The 18,946-nt window shown below is 44.0% G+C and overlaps 1 protein-coding gene across 1 annotated transcript; it reads left to right on the plus strand.

Moving 5' to 3' along the window:
- Window positions 1-372: 372 nt before the first annotated feature.
- On the plus strand, window positions 373-18,343 carry LOC126284426 (endocuticle structural protein SgAbd-6). Its single transcript, XM_049983344.1, has 3 exons — window positions 373-477; window positions 7,024-7,139; window positions 17,928-18,343. Exons 1-3 carry the CDS (start codon window positions 469-471, stop codon window positions 18,103-18,105), a joined length of 303 nt encoding a protein of 100 aa, XP_049839301.1. The 5' UTR covers window positions 373-468; the 3' UTR covers window positions 18,106-18,343.
- The last annotated feature ends 603 nt before the right edge of the window (window positions 18,344-18,946 follow it).

Here is an 18,946-nt window from a genome sequence, read left to right on the forward strand (position 1 = left end):
TAGTACCACCTACAGAGTTCTTTACAACCACCGCACATTGCGATACTTCAGATTCACCTGTTGACATGAAAAGCCGACAGCCACGAATTGCCACGGCAGACTGCTTTACAGCCAGGGCGTCCTTCGCGGTTCACCTATCCCACGCCGCGAGCGCAGTCCTGCCCGGAGCGTAACTCAGCGGCAGATGCGTGCGGATCTGGGAGAAAAAGTGGACAACATTCTAAAAGTGTCAGCTTTAAGGCCCAGGCTCTGATTCACGGCGGAGGCGGTCGCGCACTGTTATGGGATGGGTCGGGACCTGGTGGAAGGGGAATGTCGCGGCTCTGGGCGCGACGGGACAGGAAGACGATCCTGGTGGGGTCGCCAGAGCGCCCGCTATATAAACCTGGCTGTACGGGGTACCGTCACACTTCTGCACTCTGCAAACTGACTCGTCTGCTTCACAGCTCTCCCCAGCCAACAACCGACATGAAGCTGGTGAGTCCCAAGGCTTTTACTACCTATTTAGAGCAAAGAAAGTGCCGTTTGACATTCAACTGTACTAAGTGAGCAAAACTCATGATAATTAGATTTTCAATAGTTCTAACTTTGTTATACTCCAGTTATTGTGCTTTCTTGATCGGGATCTGACCATAACATCTCGTTACCACTCACTGAAGATAATTTTTGAACGTCAGGTACTGTGCTTTCCTCACTTCACTGTTCCTAGGTACCATCTGGATACCACTTACTAAAGTTAAATTTGTATTGCAGTTGGTGTAATATCGATGTACTTCAGATGCTGTGCTTGCTAAATATAATTTTGGATCGCAGTTGGTCTAACAAAGATGTACTTCCCACTGCGTTTTCCTCACCTCTAAATTTCTTTGTGCCAACTGGTTACCACTTACGGAAGGTAACTTTAGAGCTCAGTTGTCCTAACATAGATATAGGCAGTGTTCTTTCTTGACCTCAGTCTTACTAGGTCCCGTATAATTAACACTTACAGAATATCTAAGTCAGAAAATCTTAGTCGCTAAAGACCACAGTGCTACGACAGGTACTGCTGGTTCAATGCTCTTCCTTTTCTCTAACCTAAGAACGGGGTAGCCTAACCAGTTCTAAGAAGAGATTAACGTAGAAACCGCACCAGAGTAATTATTCTCCATTTTCAGCGAAGCCTCTCCCTGTCAGCATTAAAACTTCACAATGTTTGATTTTTTTGTTTGAAACAATAGCATTTGGGAACAGCAATGAGTGAATCGTAGCTTATTTTTTCATCACATGTCCCCAATGTAAGAATCGTCTGGTTGATTTGATACTGCATTATTCACTTTCCTTCGAATGTTCGTATTATTGTCCAACCATCTCATTTTCATGTTTACAAAGAAAATTTAAATGCGTCATTACTTCTCTAAACAGTAGGTTAAAATAGTTGCTTATGGATGAAGTTATCAGGCTAATGAAAATAACGCCACTGGATATACGGAATCTGATATGACTGACTCACATTTCTATAGGAAATGATTCCATGATCAGCAAAACCTCTCACTAGTAAATGTATATCTTTGTCAGCTGTAGTATATAGGTTTACCATTTCACAACCATCTAACTCACCCGAACCCACTAGCGAGGTTGTGCCAAATCTAGTAGTATCTGATTCGAATATTGTTAGGCGAAGGCGTAACCATCACCCCCCCCCCCCCCCCCCGTAGCCAGTCGGCAATTGGATCACTCATAAACTCATCGCAATGCTTCGAGGTCTGAAATGTCACTATTTGTGATGATTTGAATGTCCTTTCCGTTTTTCATTGTCATGGAAAACTCAACTACAGACACGCTCTGACGTACATGGAATAGTTACACATAAGGCTTAACCATTCCCATTTTGAAATGGAAGACTCCCATATAGATGGCAATAGAACACATTTTCCTGTTTAGACAGGTGAACAATTACAGCAATGGCATTCACAGGAACTGCTCGAATGTGCGACCATTGACCTGTTTCCACGCAGTACAGCATCGGACCGTTGACTGCCGTGTCCGTTCGAAGATTCCTTGCATGTCCGCTATGGTACCAGCAGGACGACAATCCTAGCGACGTTATCTTCTGTTCCCACGACGGTTTCATACGCCTGCTGTTTCATATGATTCCCAGAGGAAGAAACCCACCCATGTAAGGTCAGCTGACGTGGATGACTACTGTACAGAGCCACCTCGGTTGGTTCATCGATTTCCGAGGATGGTTCTCTGATAATTCCTAACACCACGGCTGAAATGAGCTGGCGTCCTGTCATGTTACAAGTACACCCTATGCCTAATATTCAGAAGTACAATCACCAGCAGTTCTCACAACACATATTTCTGTCCGTGGAAGAATGCGTGGTCCAGTCAACCTATCACCAGGAGTGCCGGCCTACACAGTAACACCGAATCGCTGTTAATGAATACCAGGTCGAGTATCACATGAATTCAGATGTGTCCAAACATTTCAAATCTGGATAGTAGGATGTCAGTACACATATCCTGTCAGCGACTCTAAGACAACTGCTTAGATCAGCGCCACTTGCAAAATGCTCCCAAAGGTCGCAAGCTGAAGTCAGAGACTATATATATGTTCCTCTTTGAAATATATTGGTTTTGATGTTCCCTACCTTCTGTGTTAATTTTTGAAATACACGCCTCCCAAGCCGAAGGGAAATTAGTCCATGCAACTAAGCGTTCTCAAAAGAACACGAAAATACTGATACGGTTTAAATACCAATTTCTTACTTAGGGTATATTCATTGTGAGAAAGCAACAAATCGTATATTTATCATAGCTAATCGTTGAAATTTTATTAGCATAAAAGCATTTAGATCTATAATTAACAAACGATTAACGTGAAAATTATCCACTAAAACTGAATCTGTTGACAACGTCGATTTTGCGTCTTCCCTACAAAACCTAGCGGTTAAATGTAAGTGGTTATACTGCATGCTGAACTGTAATGAAAGATACAGACACAAAGAAGGAACCTCAACAACATTTATTTGTTGGTAACTGTTTGTTCCAAATGATCACTTCCATATTCTGCATGTAGTCACTCCGAATACAGAAATTCCTTTTTGTAGGTAGCCGTCGTTAGTCTAGGATACTGGCCGCTAAGATTTTAAATACTGTAGTCTGAACTAAGGGTCATTTAACGAGTATATATTTATGCAGCTTGAAGCATGTGTTGAGTGAAAAAGGAAACAGATAGACTCCACTAAGTACGGAAAGCCTGTCGTAGAACGTTAAAGGAAAACGTTGATGTGGAAGAAATAGATGCTTCTGTGCTTTTTCCAATTTTGACAGCACGCTGAGTAACAAAAGAAGTGTGAGCAAATGATATAGGGAGGAACTAAAATCACTAGCACGTAAGGCTAACTAATTTGATATCTAATACTTTTGGATCAGTTTAGTGGCTGTCAGATTTCATGAAAACAACTCTGATAACATTGCCTAAAACAAAACTATCAGATAAATGTGAAAACTTGTAGTCGACATGTCTCACAAGTTCTTAAGATCTTGAAGTGAAAAAAAGGATAAATAAAAACATTGCAGGGTAGTGTGTTTCCAAAGGAGGCAAATGTACCAGAAATGTGAATCTGACAGAATAAAGAAAAGAGTGACTTCACAGCATTTTCCGGGGCAGATAAACCATCTTATGATAGCAAATCAATTGATTTTGAAAATGCAGAGAAGTTTAGTAGAAGTTCAAATGAAATACCTATATATACGAATTGGGAGTAAGTGTCGCAAGTTTCGCTACGTCGAAGAAACAATGAAGAGAATGAAATAACTACAAGTGAAACCGATAGAAATACTAACCATAAGACTTCTCATCTAAAGTCAGGAATGGACAGACTATCTAGGACATACTTTAGATGGAACTGAGCCAAAATGATGAAGAATGATAGAAAACTGAAGGGGAAGTTGTTAATATCAAAACTGAGGAAGACGTAATAGAACATGCGAAATTAGTTAAAGCAAAACCGTGGGAGGCCGACTGAGACATGCAAAGAAAACATTCTTCACCATAAACGGTATAGTTACACAAAGAACTGGCTTGCAACTGAGGAAGGCGTATTTCTGGAGCAGTGCTATGTATTGTAATGTAACTTCGCTCTGAGGTAAGTTATAGAAAACAAAATGTGGATTTATTACCACACAAAAAGTATTTAAATAATGTAGAGAGATAAGGTACTAAACGAAGAGGTATTACAAAGTACAGGAGGAAAAACAATTCTATGCAAAACCATAACCAGATTAAAGTACACAAATTAATTTATTTCATGTATTTATTGCAGTGAACAGATTACCATATGAAAGTTCCTGGTAGATTAAATAAGATTACCATATGATGGTAACATATGCGAGGCACAATGAAACCAGCCAAAGGAACAGAGACTTAAATATAAAACCATTTAATGGCGATAATGAACTCCCTCAGAAAGGCTTCTCCTAAGAGTTACGTTAAAATCGCAGTCGCTTCTTCGACACACATTTTCGCCGCGTCAGTTTCGAATTTAACGACTCTTAATAACCGATAGGAGTCCCTGGTTGCGAAACTTGGGAATAACGTTTACACCTCATTCACGAGTCTCCCCCCTACCAGAACGCACACTTTCGTTGCTTCCACGTTTTTTACCTCCGCTTAAATGAAAGGTATGACCGCATTGACTTTCTAATTATGGTCTCGTTGCTGCGGACACCTTTGTCCTGGCAGAAGTAGAGTTTGAAGCAAACGTGTAATCTTCAGTCGGTGTTCCAACAGAACGTAAAAACTGAAAATAAAAGGAAGTGTACTTCAAGCATACTTCTCCACTGTGGTGACTCTAATACCACGGCTCACACAAAAAAATTAAAATCGTATACGAAGCAATGAGTGGAAGGAAGATGAAATCCTGTCAGAACAAATAATAACTGTATTTCATTTACTGACTTCCTGCTACATGGTCTGACCCCTGCCAAAGTATCAGATGCAAATCACATTCTTTCTCTGTGTAATGTCAATTACACTTTAGTACCAAACGAGCTTCCGTTATATTTAAATATGATATTCTCCTCCACTTGTTATCCTTACACTATTGGTCCCGCTGGAAATAGCACATTCCACTCATTTCTTGTGCTTTTTTGTGTACGTTTGTTTTCTTCCAGCTATTTCAAACCGCTGCGGTGTGTATACTGTAGGCTTACGGTGATACAGCATTATGTATGACCTATATGAATAGTGGAATAAAATACACCCTTTAAACCTGTGTAGTGGGCTAAAGATTAGTAAGGTTGGGCCGATGTTAAGATGTTTTGAAGTTGTATGCGTTAGACACTAGAATGAAATCCTCTTTCACTCTGTGGCTGCTCTAAATCAGTTCATACGTCAAACGAGATTGCAAATCACTTTGACGCCAATTTCTTTCAAGTGTGAAGTGATGAAGTGATGCTGAGCTGATACTACATAGACAAGATTACTATTTCCTTCTGGTCTAACAATGACGTTTGTCCCATTCCTCGAGCATTATCAAAGCCTTTGTAACAACCTACTTTATATACATCGTTCTGCACCCGTTTAGAAACAGAAATGTAAGTTCGTTCTGCCATCTAAGGTATTCTAGAACATCGATTAAATAATGAATCAAACATCTTTAGCTATGATCCAACATCTCGGTATGGCAGTCACGGAGATCTACAGAGTTATGAGTGAAATTTAACCTTTTCTTACCGTTCCATACTCAGTGTATTGGCGATTTGACTGAGACACTGTTCTGGTCTGGAGGAGCCGAATTTAAATCCCTGAAGGGTAATTCTGACCTATGACTATCGTAAATTTTGTAAAAAAAGTGTCTTCTATCGCTCGCTAGGATTGTCCTTTCAAGAAGGCTACGGTCAACTCACTCGCACGTTTCACTCAGTAGCAGAGTGCACGCTTTGTGAAGACAGGATAAAACTGTGTACCTGGCAGGTAATCGAAACCAGGCCCTCGCCATTGGTGTACAATTCTGCCACCAGCTGACCTACCTTGCTAGGCCTCACAGTTCAACTGAAAGTATCAGTCGGCAGCAGATACCTCTCTCTAGTTAACAACTGAATACACGGGGAAAGGTTATCAGCACAATGCACTGGTATCGGAGGAACTGTGTAAAGAGTAAAAACGTATCAGGTTTGTGTGGCGAGAAGAGAGGTACAGTTCGGACGTGGTGTCAACTTTTGCCAGAATCTCATTGGACCAAATAAAAGTTGTCCCCTTAAAAAGAGCACTTCAGTGGTCTATAACTGGTACAAGGTCCTCATGTGGCCTTCCACCGCAGGTGTTAAGTCACTTCAGTGAAATAGTGTGCATGTGCCGGTCGGCTGTATGGTATCAGCACTGTAAAATGAGTAGAGAGGGAGACGTACCATGACTTGGGTTCACTCGTTCAGGCTGCCATGGACAATATGATGATGATGATGATGATGTTTGGTTTGCGGGTCGCTCAACTGCGCGGTTATCAGCGCCCGTACTGATTCCCAACCTTTGCTCAGTCCAGGCTCGCCACTTTCATGAATGACGATGAAATGATAAGGACAACACAAACACCCAGTCATCTCGAGCCGTGAACAAGAGCCAAGGTGTTTATTTCTACAATCGCGATAACCATTCGTTTCTACGTCTTGACGATTGATGTGCTGTGGACGCTCCTGCCTTCCCACATAACAACAGTCGTATTTACCAGACTGTCGACGTACGTTCCTAGTTTGACGAACACTCAGGCACCATGTAGCAACTCGACTGGCCCACTGACTGTCTGATCGTAATCCCCCGAAAGCGTCGGGAGTTATTTACAACAACATGTGAAACTTAGTAATCAAGAGCCCCCAATTTGATAGCTCTACTGGATCTAATCATCAGTTATTATGTTCAACTAGATAAGACATACCTAGCCTCCTCGCTGAACTGAGGCCGTTATCAGACCCAGGGTCTGTGTTGTGTGGTATTTGGCGCCACATTCCGCCGCTGATTACCGTTGATGCCCTGTGTTTCAGCTGCTCGTTGCCGTCGCTCTCATCGCCGTTGTCGCCGCACGCCCCCAGAAGCCTGGTGAGGCCGTCATCCTAGAGCAGAGCATTGACAACGATGGACTCGGCCAGTACACCTTTGGGTGAGTATCTGTGAATCCGATTACCATGACCTATACGAAACGTATCCATGGAGAAGAAATAAAAACATTGAGGTTCGCGGATGACATTGTAATTCTGTCAGAGCAAAGGACTTGGAAGAGCAGTTGAACGGAATGGACAGTGTCTTGAAAGGGGGATATAAGATGAACACCAACAAAAGCAAAACGAGGATAATGGAATGTAGTCGAATTAAGTCGGGTGATGCTGAGGGAATAAAATTAGGAAATGAGACGCGTAAAGTAGTAAAGGAGTTTTGCTATTTGGGGAGAAAAATAACTGATGATGGTCGAAGTGGAGAGGGTATAAAATGTAGACTGGCAATGGCAAGGAAAGCGTTTCTGAAGAAGAGAAATTTGTTAACATCAAGTATAGATTTAAGTGTCAGGAAGTCGTTTCTGAAAGTATTTGTATGGAGTGTAGCCATGTATGGAAGTGAAACATGGACGATAAATAGTGTAGACAAGAAGAGAATAGAAGCTTTGGAAATATGGTGCTACAGAAGAATGCTGAAGATTAGATGGGTAGATCACATAACTAATGAGGAGGTGTTAAATAGGATTGGGGAGAAAAGAAGTTTGTGGCACAACTTGACTAGAAGGGATCGGTTGGTAGGACATGTTCTGAGGCATCAAGGGATGAACAATTTAGTATTGGAGGGCAACGTGGAGGGTAAAAATCATAGAGGGAAGACCAAGAGATGAATACACTAAGCAGATTCAGAAGGATGTAGGTTGCAGTAGGTACTGGGAGAGGAAGCAGCTTGCACAGTATAGAGTAGCATGGAGAGCTGCATAAAACCAGTCTCAGGACTGAAGACCACAGCAACAACAACAACGTACGAAACGTGGATAGCCATGGAGGAGAAACTGTGAGGGAGGGGGTCTAAAGACTCTGAAGCCGCTGACAAGGAATCTCACTACTGGCGGAGTAACGGGGATGCCATATAGACACCTCTGACAAATCACGAAAAACTGACTATGCAGACAAGAGGGAAAAGAAGTGCAGAAATTAATATTTCGTTCACATCGACATTTTTACAGATGGAACCTCGGGTGCGACTGAACGAGGGCGGAAGCAGATCCCTTCTGTAATTTTGACGAACGAAAATTCACACAATCGCGTGATGTGATTTACAAAGCTGATTTATGATTTCAAATGCTTGAGCTCCACCCTTCTCAAATTACAGCCCTGTGTCTCAAGTAGTAAAACAGATCGCCTGGTAGCATGTAAAGTACACATGAAGAGCTGCAGAGGACTTTCTAACGTTGTGAATCCTTGTTCGCTGTGGAAAAGGATACGCTACACTAAAGGGCTCTTCTATGCGGTTATTACAAAATGAACTGTGGCAAATTGACTAAAGAACATAAGGGCAACAGTAGAAAGAGGAAAAACAGATAGATCAAGTGCTGCGGAACACCCTTTGCAACCAAGATACCATCAGACCAATTTGATAAGACTAAGGCCTTCCACAGCGGGGCGATCACAGCAGCGCGTCCAACAGCCAGTTCTGTTCGATTTCGTTAACACATGACGTCACACCTCTGAGTGGCAGCACACGGAAATGAAATCTTACTTCAGTCAACAGTGAGTCAACATGTCAATCCGACCTGAAAAGAAGTTACAACCCCCTTGGAATACATACTCCACAAATGAGGATCGAACGTTGGGTTTCTCCAACAAATTCATTCGACCAAGGTAGAAGTATGGCATATTCGGCCTGAAAGTTTATAAATGTGATTATAGAATTTAAAGAGTCGAAACATCTACTGTCAAAAATGGTTCAAATGGCTCTAAGCACTATGGAACTTAACATCTGAGGTCTTCAGTCCCCTAGACTTATAAGTACTTAAACCTAACTAACCTAAGGACATCACACACATCCATGCCCGAGGCAGGATTTGAACCTGCGACCGTCGCCGCCCTGTGGTTCTGGATTGAAGCGCTCGCCACAGCGGCTGGCCATCTACTGTCACCAGGCTTTTGTTCATTACTCAAGAGAGAGTCTATGAACCCCATGTCTGTCTGCGTCTAGAGTAAATCTCCATGTGCAAGCGTGATAACGTTTCTAAATGTTTGCGTAGCCTGCAACTGAGGCGGCATGTGGATTACAGCCCCGTATTTACCTGGTGGGGTGTGGAAAACTGCCTAAAAGCCGCATCTCGGTTGGCCAGCTCACCGTCCCCATTGTTTTATTCCTGATGTAGGATACGCTACGTTGTTGTCCGAGCAAGTTAAAGCATCAAGTCCGTATAAAAGACGTGCATAGTTGCCACAAATGGTAGAGCTCATCTTTCTGGTTTCAGGACATGGTCCGGCAACCCGTATGAAGCTATCGAAAATCATTCTGGATATCCATTCCCGACGAGATATTTCTTTTTTTCAAATGTGGAGGTCTTATCTAAGGGGTTTCGTCGTTTTATAGAGAAAACAAAGACAACAGTGTATGAATGCTAGCTTACATCGTAATCCTCCACCAAGAGTCTCCCAAACATTGAAGCATTTTTCACAATTACGAGGTCACAAACCTAGCAGAATTCTATTAGAATGTCAGTAGTCGGCTGCAAAAAAAAAAAGACAAGAAGCGAAGCGACGACGGACAGAATTCGTGTGGGAGTACTGCACAAGTGTTTACGATCCTCACGAAGTGGACCTGCAGGAGGAGGTTGTCGGAAATGCGAGACGACCTGTCTTGTAACCGGTCGGTTTAGTTCTTTCGAAAGTAGTGTTAAAGACATGTTCAGGCAACGTAAACAGAAACCTTAGTGAGAAAGGGGACGTTGTTCCTGCGAAAGGCTTTGCATAAATTTAGAGACAAGCTGATTCATAAAAGTTCTCAAACTGTTGTACTGCCACCGTTACGGTGGCCAGGCGTGCAGGCGTGCAGAGACAGTCATTTGTCTCTTGCTATGTCCGTGAGTGGACCTGGAGATAAAACGAGTAATGATGATAAGACGTTCCCTCCGACAGTGTTGTACTGTCACCGTTACGGTGGCCAGACGTGCAGAGAAAGTCATTTGTCTCTTGCTATGTCCGTGAGTGGACCTGGAGATAAAACAAGTAATGATGATAAGACGTTCCCTCCGACACGATACGCTACTAGCGCAAACATTTAGACGCCACCAGTTCTTGCGATGCACTGACAGTGGAAATGACATAGCAATGTATGGTAAAACCTACTTCGCATGTCAAAGTTAAGAGTTGTCGTTTAGCGAATTCGCGATCAACTTTCTGTGCGGTAATTAACAACACGTCGGAAACATTTACCGATAATAGACATCGCAGTCTGAAGATGACGAGTAACTGTTTTATCAAAATTCTGAAAATTTTCAGCGATACCGTGAGAAGTAAAGATCGGGGCGTCCAGCAACTTATAATATGAAAAATAAAAAGGAAACTTGACACTTGCTGACAGATTAAAACTGTGTGCCGGACCGAGACTCGAACTCCGGACCTTTGCCTTTCGCGGGCAAGTGCTCCACCATCTGAGCTATCGAAGCACGACTCCCGCCCCGTCCCCACAGCTTCACGTCGACCAGTACCTACCTTCCAAACTTTACAGAAGCTCTCCTGCGAACCTTGCAGATTTAGCACTCCTGAAAGAAAGAATATTGCGGAGACATGGCTTAGCCACAGCCTGGGGGATGTTTCCAGAATGAGATTTTCATTCTGCAGCGGAGTGTGCGCTGATATTATATATTTCACATCAGCGCACACTCCGCTACCGAGTGAAAATCTCATTCTGAAAAAGGAAACCTGTGGAATCCAGGACAAGAACACCGAAGTTCATAAGCACATAGTGATGACGTCTGGGCGAGTAGTGGAAATAATCTGCATAAAAATATAATCTTCAGTTGGACTGTACTCTTTTAACACTACCATCTACAAATCACCGCAGAAAATACCTCAGAAATCATAAGGTAAAACAGGGTGGACTGTTGTGACTTGAATCGCACAGCCTGGATTGTACTGAGGAATCCATATCGACTTATCTTCATCACTCAGCACTGGTGTTTGTAACCAGTCTTCACTCCTCCCTCAGAATATTGAAACAAATTTGTTACTGAGAAAAGCTCGTTGCGTAGGAATTGCTTTAAATCTGTCTTCAACCACGTTCTATTCCGTTGCTTTCACTGTGGAATTTTTAGATGAAGAGCTGAAAACGGTTACTTTTCCACCTCATTTCAAGCGAAAGTTGTCACAAACTTCCAACTTCACGCATCTGCGAGGAGCTAGCCAGTCTCTTAATATATATTCTTGATTAAAATTTACCTTCAGAAACTTAACTACAGAAATAAGGTTCATTACAGACTCTGCTAATGCCTAGGATTGTAACAGCAACCAGTAAAAATCATTCCTTTTCGATTGCTAGTCACCCAGAATTCCTCACACTACTCCTTCGTCAGAGGAAGGTCTGAAGCAGCTACTAATACCACATTAGTACGACACCTTAGTATTCAGAATTACTGTCGTTTCCAGCTCACAAAACAGCTACACATTCTGAAAGTGACTGAGTTGTAGCCGTGCTGTTCGCACTGCTTTCTGGAGTTGAAGGGTTTGGTGTAGAGGATCACTCTGCAAACATAATTTACCCAAGTTCAATCTGATGTAGTTCAGGGGAATAAGGCAACTAGATATAAAGGGTACAATAAAAATGTATACCAACGAATTTCGAGTGGTTGTAGAGGGTGTCTTGAGGAACAGTCTGAGGACAGGAACCCGTGTCTGGAAACGACGCCCTACAACACCACGGAGCGTTGAAGTTACAGAGGCCAACGTCTGAGGCTAGGCAGCTCCTTTGGCTGTAAATATGAGCTCAGCCACCAATCTCTCTGCCGCTACCGCGCAAACCGGTGCCTGCGCTGTTGTTGTACGCATTCGGCGCCACATGACATCCTCACTGCCATCAGTCCCATTTGAAATTCCGCTTGTGTTCGTTCGGCGTATAAACTCCCGCTTGCTGGTCAAAGAGATGCCCGGCTTCTAGACTTCCGCTAGTCTGAACCATCGTTGAACGGCGGTTTCGTAGATACGTTCTTATCCTCAATTTGTTCCTCAAGACACCTTTTACGGCACCTAGTCTCACAGCACTTTGACTTGGTAGGCATATTTTTGATTTTTGTAACAGTTTTTTTTTTGTACACTAATCTACTCTGTGTATGGCTGTTCATGTCGGCATAACTACTCCCATAAGCACTTACCTCCATTACCAAATTGACGATTCCTCTATGTCTCAAGATGTGCTCTATTAACGGATCCCTAATTTTACTTTAGTTGTGCCATAAATTTCTTGTCTCCCCAGTTCCTTTTCCCTTCTATTAGATGTAACCAACCAGACTTCAGCATTCTACTACCACACCACATTTAAAAAAACCTCTTTTTTTTCTTATGGTGTGAACTGTTCATCGACGACATTTGTGTCCACAGCTCGTGGTCTAGTGGTTACCATTGCTGCCTGTGGATCACGGGGCCCCGGGTTCGATTACCGGCCGGGTTGCGGATTTTTCTCTGCCCGTGGACTGGTTGTTCGTGTTGTCATCATCATCACTCGTGACATTGGCTACATTGGATTGTGTAAAAAAATTGGACTGTCTACAAATTGGGACTTTGTACTGGCGCTGATGACCGCGCAGATGATCGCCCCACATACCGAACATCATCATCATCGTCCACATTTCCACTTCTGTACAAGGCTATACGCCAGACAATTTTCTTATATTCTACTAGCCACTCCCCCCCCCCCCCCCCCCTGCCACCCCTGCTTAGCACGGAAAGCGCTATCTATGACCAGACGTCTTGTTTGACGTAGCGGTATTAAATCGTATATACAAACCTGAATCATCAATGTCCGCTGTTAATAGCAAATCGTATCAAAATCCCTTCAGAAGTTTCTGAGGATCTTCACGTACAGGCAGAAAAACGCGCCGGGGGCTTCAAATCAAGCAGTTAAAAGTTACATACAAGACCCTTCCACGTGTATTAGCACGAATAAAAACGTGTCAGAATCGCTGCAGCAGTTCTTGAATTATGCGTTCACATACAGACAGAAAAAAGTGGCGGGGGACTTTTAAAAAAATGGTTCAAATGGCTCTGAGCACTATGGGACTTAACATCTGTGGTCATCAGTCCCCTAGAACTTAGAATTACTTAAACCTAACTAACCTAACGACATCACACACATCCATGCCGGAGGCAGGATTCGAACCTGCGACCGTACCAGTCGCGCGGCTCCGGACTGAGCGCCTAGAACCTCGGGACGGACTTTAAATTTCATATATTTCTGTGCATATTAGTTTCTTTTTTCCCAGTAAAACTATTCTTGCTGTTGCTTCTTTGTCTTTTATATTCTTTATTTCTTAACTGTCGTCAGTTATTCTAGATAATAGGAAATATTACTCATGAGAGCAAACTACCAATTATCAGTCAGCAGTTGCCCAGTCTCAACATTTCAAATGAAATTCAACTTTTTTTCGTCAATGCACCATCGTCAGCGGAAGTGCATACGCTTCCCAGCGTCCTATACCGAACACTATTTGGATAGAAAAGACACAGTTTCCGTCAGGCAACGTTCCATTCACCATTCCTCTGAACACGTAAACACTGTACTAAGGTTGCAGCTTTCGTATCATTCTACTCATGGTGTGCGATGTAATGAAATGGTTAGCAAACTGGCCTCATACTCGGAAACATGGTGGCTCAAGTCCCTGTCTGGCCATGTAGATTAAGGTATATCGTTGTGTCCTAAATCCTTTAAGGAAAATACTGGGACAGTCCTTTTGAAAAAGTTATGTCGATTTCGTTTCCCACCCCTCCCCAATCAGAGCGTGTTTTCCAACGCTACTAAGCTCCTTATTTCCCTTTTTAGCGAGAGCCGTTTTTTTCGTCTCTCCAAATTCAAAAAGAGTTCAAATGGCTCCAAGCACTATGGGACATAACATCTGAGGTCATCAGTCTCCTAGACGTAGAACTACTTAAACGTAACTAACTTAAAGACATCACACACAACCCTGCCCTGGGCAGCATTCGAACCTGCGACCGTAGCAGCCGCGTGGTTCTGGACTGGAGCGCCTAGAACCGCTCGGCCACAGCGGCCGGCAACCTCTCTCCGAATCATGCACCTTTTTAACGTATGAGTCTAGGGAGCGGAATGAGAGCATACAACCTGTCTACGTTTAGCTATGTCGCTGACGCCATCAACCGACACACGTAATGAGCAATGCGCAGGATATGAGGTTTGGTTGAGGTACTGGCAGTTCACCCTGAACATACAGAAAATGAAAATGGCTCTGAACACTATGGCACTTAACTTCTGAGGTCATCAGTTCCCTAGAGCTTAGAGCTACTGAAACCTACCTAACCTTAGGACATCACACATATCCGTGCCCGAATCAGGATTCTAACCTGCGACCGTAGCGGTCGCGCGGTTCTAGACTGAAGCGCCTAGAACCGCTCGGCCACTCCGGCCGGCTGAACATACAGAGAACTTCAAAAAATAATCTATATGTTATTATGGCAGGCCAAGTAATTTTTATTGAATTCTGCTCTATATTTCAAAGTCACACAGATACACGACACTAGTTTTGAACATAGCCACGAAACCTCCATAAAAAATAGTCGGGACGTTCTACGAATGGTTCAACAACAGAAAACCGTTCCTTTGTCGATGACCCTTTGGCGAACCACTGTGTGAACGTCCTCGTCGTTAGAAAATGTCTTTCCCCTCAGATGTTCTTTCAGCTTGCCGAAAACATGGAACAGTGTAAGATCTGCCCTACCAGACTAGCATCACCCACGCCTTGGTCAAATAGTGGGCACCATTTCACTATGGTAACGTGACGTAGCATTTATTCCACATTCTGCCAGAATTCCACGGTGAATCTGTGAGAAATTTAGAGGTTTCAGCCACAAGAATCGTACTGTCCCGTGAACTTGAACTTTGGGGTACGTTTCCAGTAGCCGCACCATTTCAATCGCACATTGTGAGGTCCTGTTGTCTATACGGCAGCAGAATTATGTCTGCGGGAAACGCCGAACGTACTCTCTTCTGAAAATGAACCGCTCTTCTTGGCCAATGGTCTGAGCGTGGAACAGCATGTTTTAAGTATCCACGTAAAAAAAAACTAACGTGCAGCGTTTAAATAGGAGAAGAGGTGCATTACTGTTCGATGACGCTGTTGGTGGTAAATCAATGGAAACAGTAACTGCCGACAGATACGTAGGAATAACCATGCGGGATGACCTGAACGAGGATGAGCACATAAAACAAATGGTAGGAAAAGTACATGCCAGGTTGAGATTCACTCGGAGAAATTAAATTCATCCACGAAATAAGTGGCTTACAAGACACTTGTTCGATTAATTCTTGAGTACTTTTTATCAGTCTGGGACCAATACAAAGGGAGATTAACAGAAGAGACAGAGAACAGCCAAAGAAAAGCGAAGCCAGAGGATAGTTTGCTCGATGCGACAGCGTTGCGGAGATGATAAACTTCAGTGACAGACACTACAAGAGAGGCGTATTGCGTAAAGTAGATGTTTACTGCTGAGAGCGAACATTCCAAGAGGAGTCCAGCAACTTCTCTCTTCCTTGTACGTCCACGACGAAAAATTAGAGCTTATACGGAGCTACACAACTGGCCATTAAAATTGCTACACCAAGAAGTAATGTAGATGATAAATGGGTATTAATTGGAAAAATATATTGTGCTAGAACTGACATGTGATTACATTTTCACGCAATTTGGGTGCATAGATCCTGAGAAATCAGTACCCAGAATAACCACCTCTGGGCGTAATAACGGCCTTGATACGCCTGGGCATTGAGGCAAACAGAGCTTGGATGGAGTGTACAGGTACAGCTGCCCATGCAGCTTCAACACCATACCACAGTTCATCAAGAGTAGTGACTGGCGTATTGTGACGAGCCAGTTGCTCGGCCACCATTGACCAGGTGTTTTCAATTGGAAGAGATCTGGAGAATGTGCTGGCCAAGGCAGCAGTCGAATGTATGGTTTCGCAGGAATCCAATGTAGGGTAGAGCCACGGGTCGTAACACATCTAAAATGTAACGTCCGTTGTTCGAAGTGCCGTCATTGCGGACAAGAGGTGACCGAGACGTGTAACCAATGACACACCATACCATCACGCAGGGTGATACGCCGGGTGATACGCCAGTATGGCGATGAGGAATGCACGCTTCCAATGTCCGTTCACCGCGATGTCGCCAAACACGGATGCGACCATCATGATGCTGTAAATAGAACCTGGATTCATCAGAAAAAAATGACGTTTTGCCATTCGTGCACCCAGGTTCGTCGTTGAGTACACCATCGCAGGAGCACCTGTCTGTGATGCAGCGTCAAAGGTAACCGCAGCCATGGTCTCCGAGCTGATAGTCCATGCTGTTGCAAACGTCGTCGAACTGTTCGTGCAGATAGTTGTTGTCTTGCAAATGTTCCCATCTGTCGACTTAGGGATCAATACGTGGCTGCACGATCCGTTACAGCCATGCGGATGAGATGCCTGTCATCTCGACTGCTAGTGATACGAGGCCGTTGAGATCCAGCACGGCGTTCCATATCACCCTCCTGAACCCACCGATTCCATATTCTGCTTACAGTCATTGGATCTCGACCAACGCGAGCTGCAATGTCGCGATACGATAAGCCACAATCGCTATGGGCTACAATCCGACCTGTACCAAAGTCGGAAACGTGATGGTACGCATTTCTGCTCCTTACACGAGGCATCACAACAACGTTTCACCAGGTAACACCGGTTAATTGCTGTTTGTGTATGAGAAATCGGCTGGAAACTTTCCTCATTTCAGCACGTTGTAGGTGTCGCCACCGGCGCCAACGTTGTGTGAATGCTCTGAAACGCTAACCATTTGCATCTACATCTCTACATCTACATCCATACTCCGCAAGCCACCTGACGGTGTGTGGCGGAGGGTACCCTGAGTACCTCTATCGGTTCTCCCTTCTATTCCAGTCTCGTATTGTACGTGGAAAGAAGGATTGTCGGTATGCTTCTGTGTGGGCTCTAATCTCTCTGATTTTATCCTCATGGTCTCTTCGCGAGATATACGTAGGAGGGAGCAATATATTGCTTGACTCTTCGGTGAAGGTATGTTCTCGAAACTTTAACAAAAGCCCGTACCGAGCTACTGAGCGTCTCTCCTGCAGAGTCTTCCACTGGAGTTTATCTATCATCTCCGTAACGCTTTCGCAATTACTAAATGATCCTGTAACGAAGCGCGCTGCTCTCCGTTGGATCTTCTCCATCTCTTCTATCAACCCTACCTGGTGCGGATCCCACACTGCTGAGCAGTATTCAAGCATTGGGCGAAGAAGCGTACTGTAACCTACTTCCTTCGTTGTCGGATTGCATTTCCTTAGAATTCTTCCAATGAATCTCAGTCTGGCATCTGCTTTACCGACGATCAACTTTATATGATCATTCCATTTTAAATCAGTCCTAATGCATATCACAGCATCTTCTTCCTGTCGGTTAAATTTCGCGTCTGTAGCGCGTCATCTTCGTGGCGTAGCAATTTTAATGGCCAGTAGTGTACATCGACAGTCATTCTTCCCATGCGTCAGTCGTGAATGGAACGGGAAAAAGACGGTGGTGCCAGAAGTATCCTCCGCCAAGCACCATCTAAGGTGGCTTACGACGTAGTGGTATGGGTACGTCATGCCTAGGAAATAGTCGTACTAATGTGGCTGTACAGGGTAGGAGATGAGACGGCCTTCTCTGCTGTGCCGCAGGTTCAAGACGAGCGACGGGCTGATCCGGCAGGAGCAGGGAGTGGTGAAGAACCAGGGCACGGAGAACGAGGCGCTAGAGGTGCGCGGCACCATCACGTGGAAGGGCGCCGACGGCAAGGACTACAGCATCAACTTCGTCGCCGACGAGAACGGCTTCCAGCCGCAGTACACGCAGTAGGTGCTCACACCCTCCAGGCCGCCAGACTGACCCGCCCACGACGACCGGCACCGCGGCGCTGGGGTGCGTGGCGGGCTGAGCGGGCGGAAGCCGCGGGGAGCTGCCGACAGAGTTCCTTCCATCTCGCACGACGAGGGGCTGCCAGCAATCTCATCTAACGCTCCATCTTCTTTCCTCTCTTCTACCCTAAACTGTACATAATTGTTCAAAGTGTCAATAAAAGTGATTATCAGTTAAAGTTTTCTTCATATTTATCAGTGGTCATCAGCAAATGACCAGCAAACCCCTACCCTCGGCTTTAAAGAATCGATCTCCCGCGCATACAATGTCCTAGCTACATAACTTTGTGCTGTGCTGTCTCCTAAATGCGTTGCCGTTACAGTTAATAGTAAAGAATAATAAATTGTGATATAGTAAGCGAGAAACATTTTCCCTTCCACCATTGTGTGATGTGTACTAGCGAGAGAATGTTTTATAAAGATATGAAATTATGTGTAAAGTTTATTGGAAGTCTCAATGAAATTTCGGGAATACTTATGTCTAGGTAAAATATGTGATTAACATTACAAGGTCACAGGTTAATTAAGCGCGAGATAAGCCATTGCAAATTGTGAAATGCTCGTACACTAATAAATTGTGTAACCACCAATTTTTTGGTGAAAGCATGCAAAAGTGCCTGCATTTTGTTGCACAGGTGACAGCAGACAGTTTCTCGGATGGATTTCATGCCTCTTGACTTGGTGCGTCAACTCAGGAGCGGTTAATGCTGTTGTGTCTAATGACGTTCTAGTGGTCGATTGGAGACAGGCGTTCAAGCAGGCCAGGGTGACATGGTTCTAAT

The sequence above is a fragment of the Schistocerca gregaria genome, chromosome 8 (genome assembly GCF_023897955.1).
Source record: "Schistocerca gregaria isolate iqSchGreg1 chromosome 8, iqSchGreg1.2, whole genome shotgun sequence".
Classification (NCBI taxonomy): Eukaryota; Metazoa; Arthropoda; class Insecta; order Orthoptera; family Acrididae; genus Schistocerca; species Schistocerca gregaria.

What these genes read in the sequence shown, in the direction of transcription:
- LOC126284426 (XM_049983344.1), top strand. An exon ending in CTCGGCCAGTACACCTTTGG is followed by an intron (nt 7,140 to 17,927) that starts GTGAGTATCTGT and finishes GCTGTGCCGCAG; the next exon opens with GTTCAAGACGAGCGACGGGC.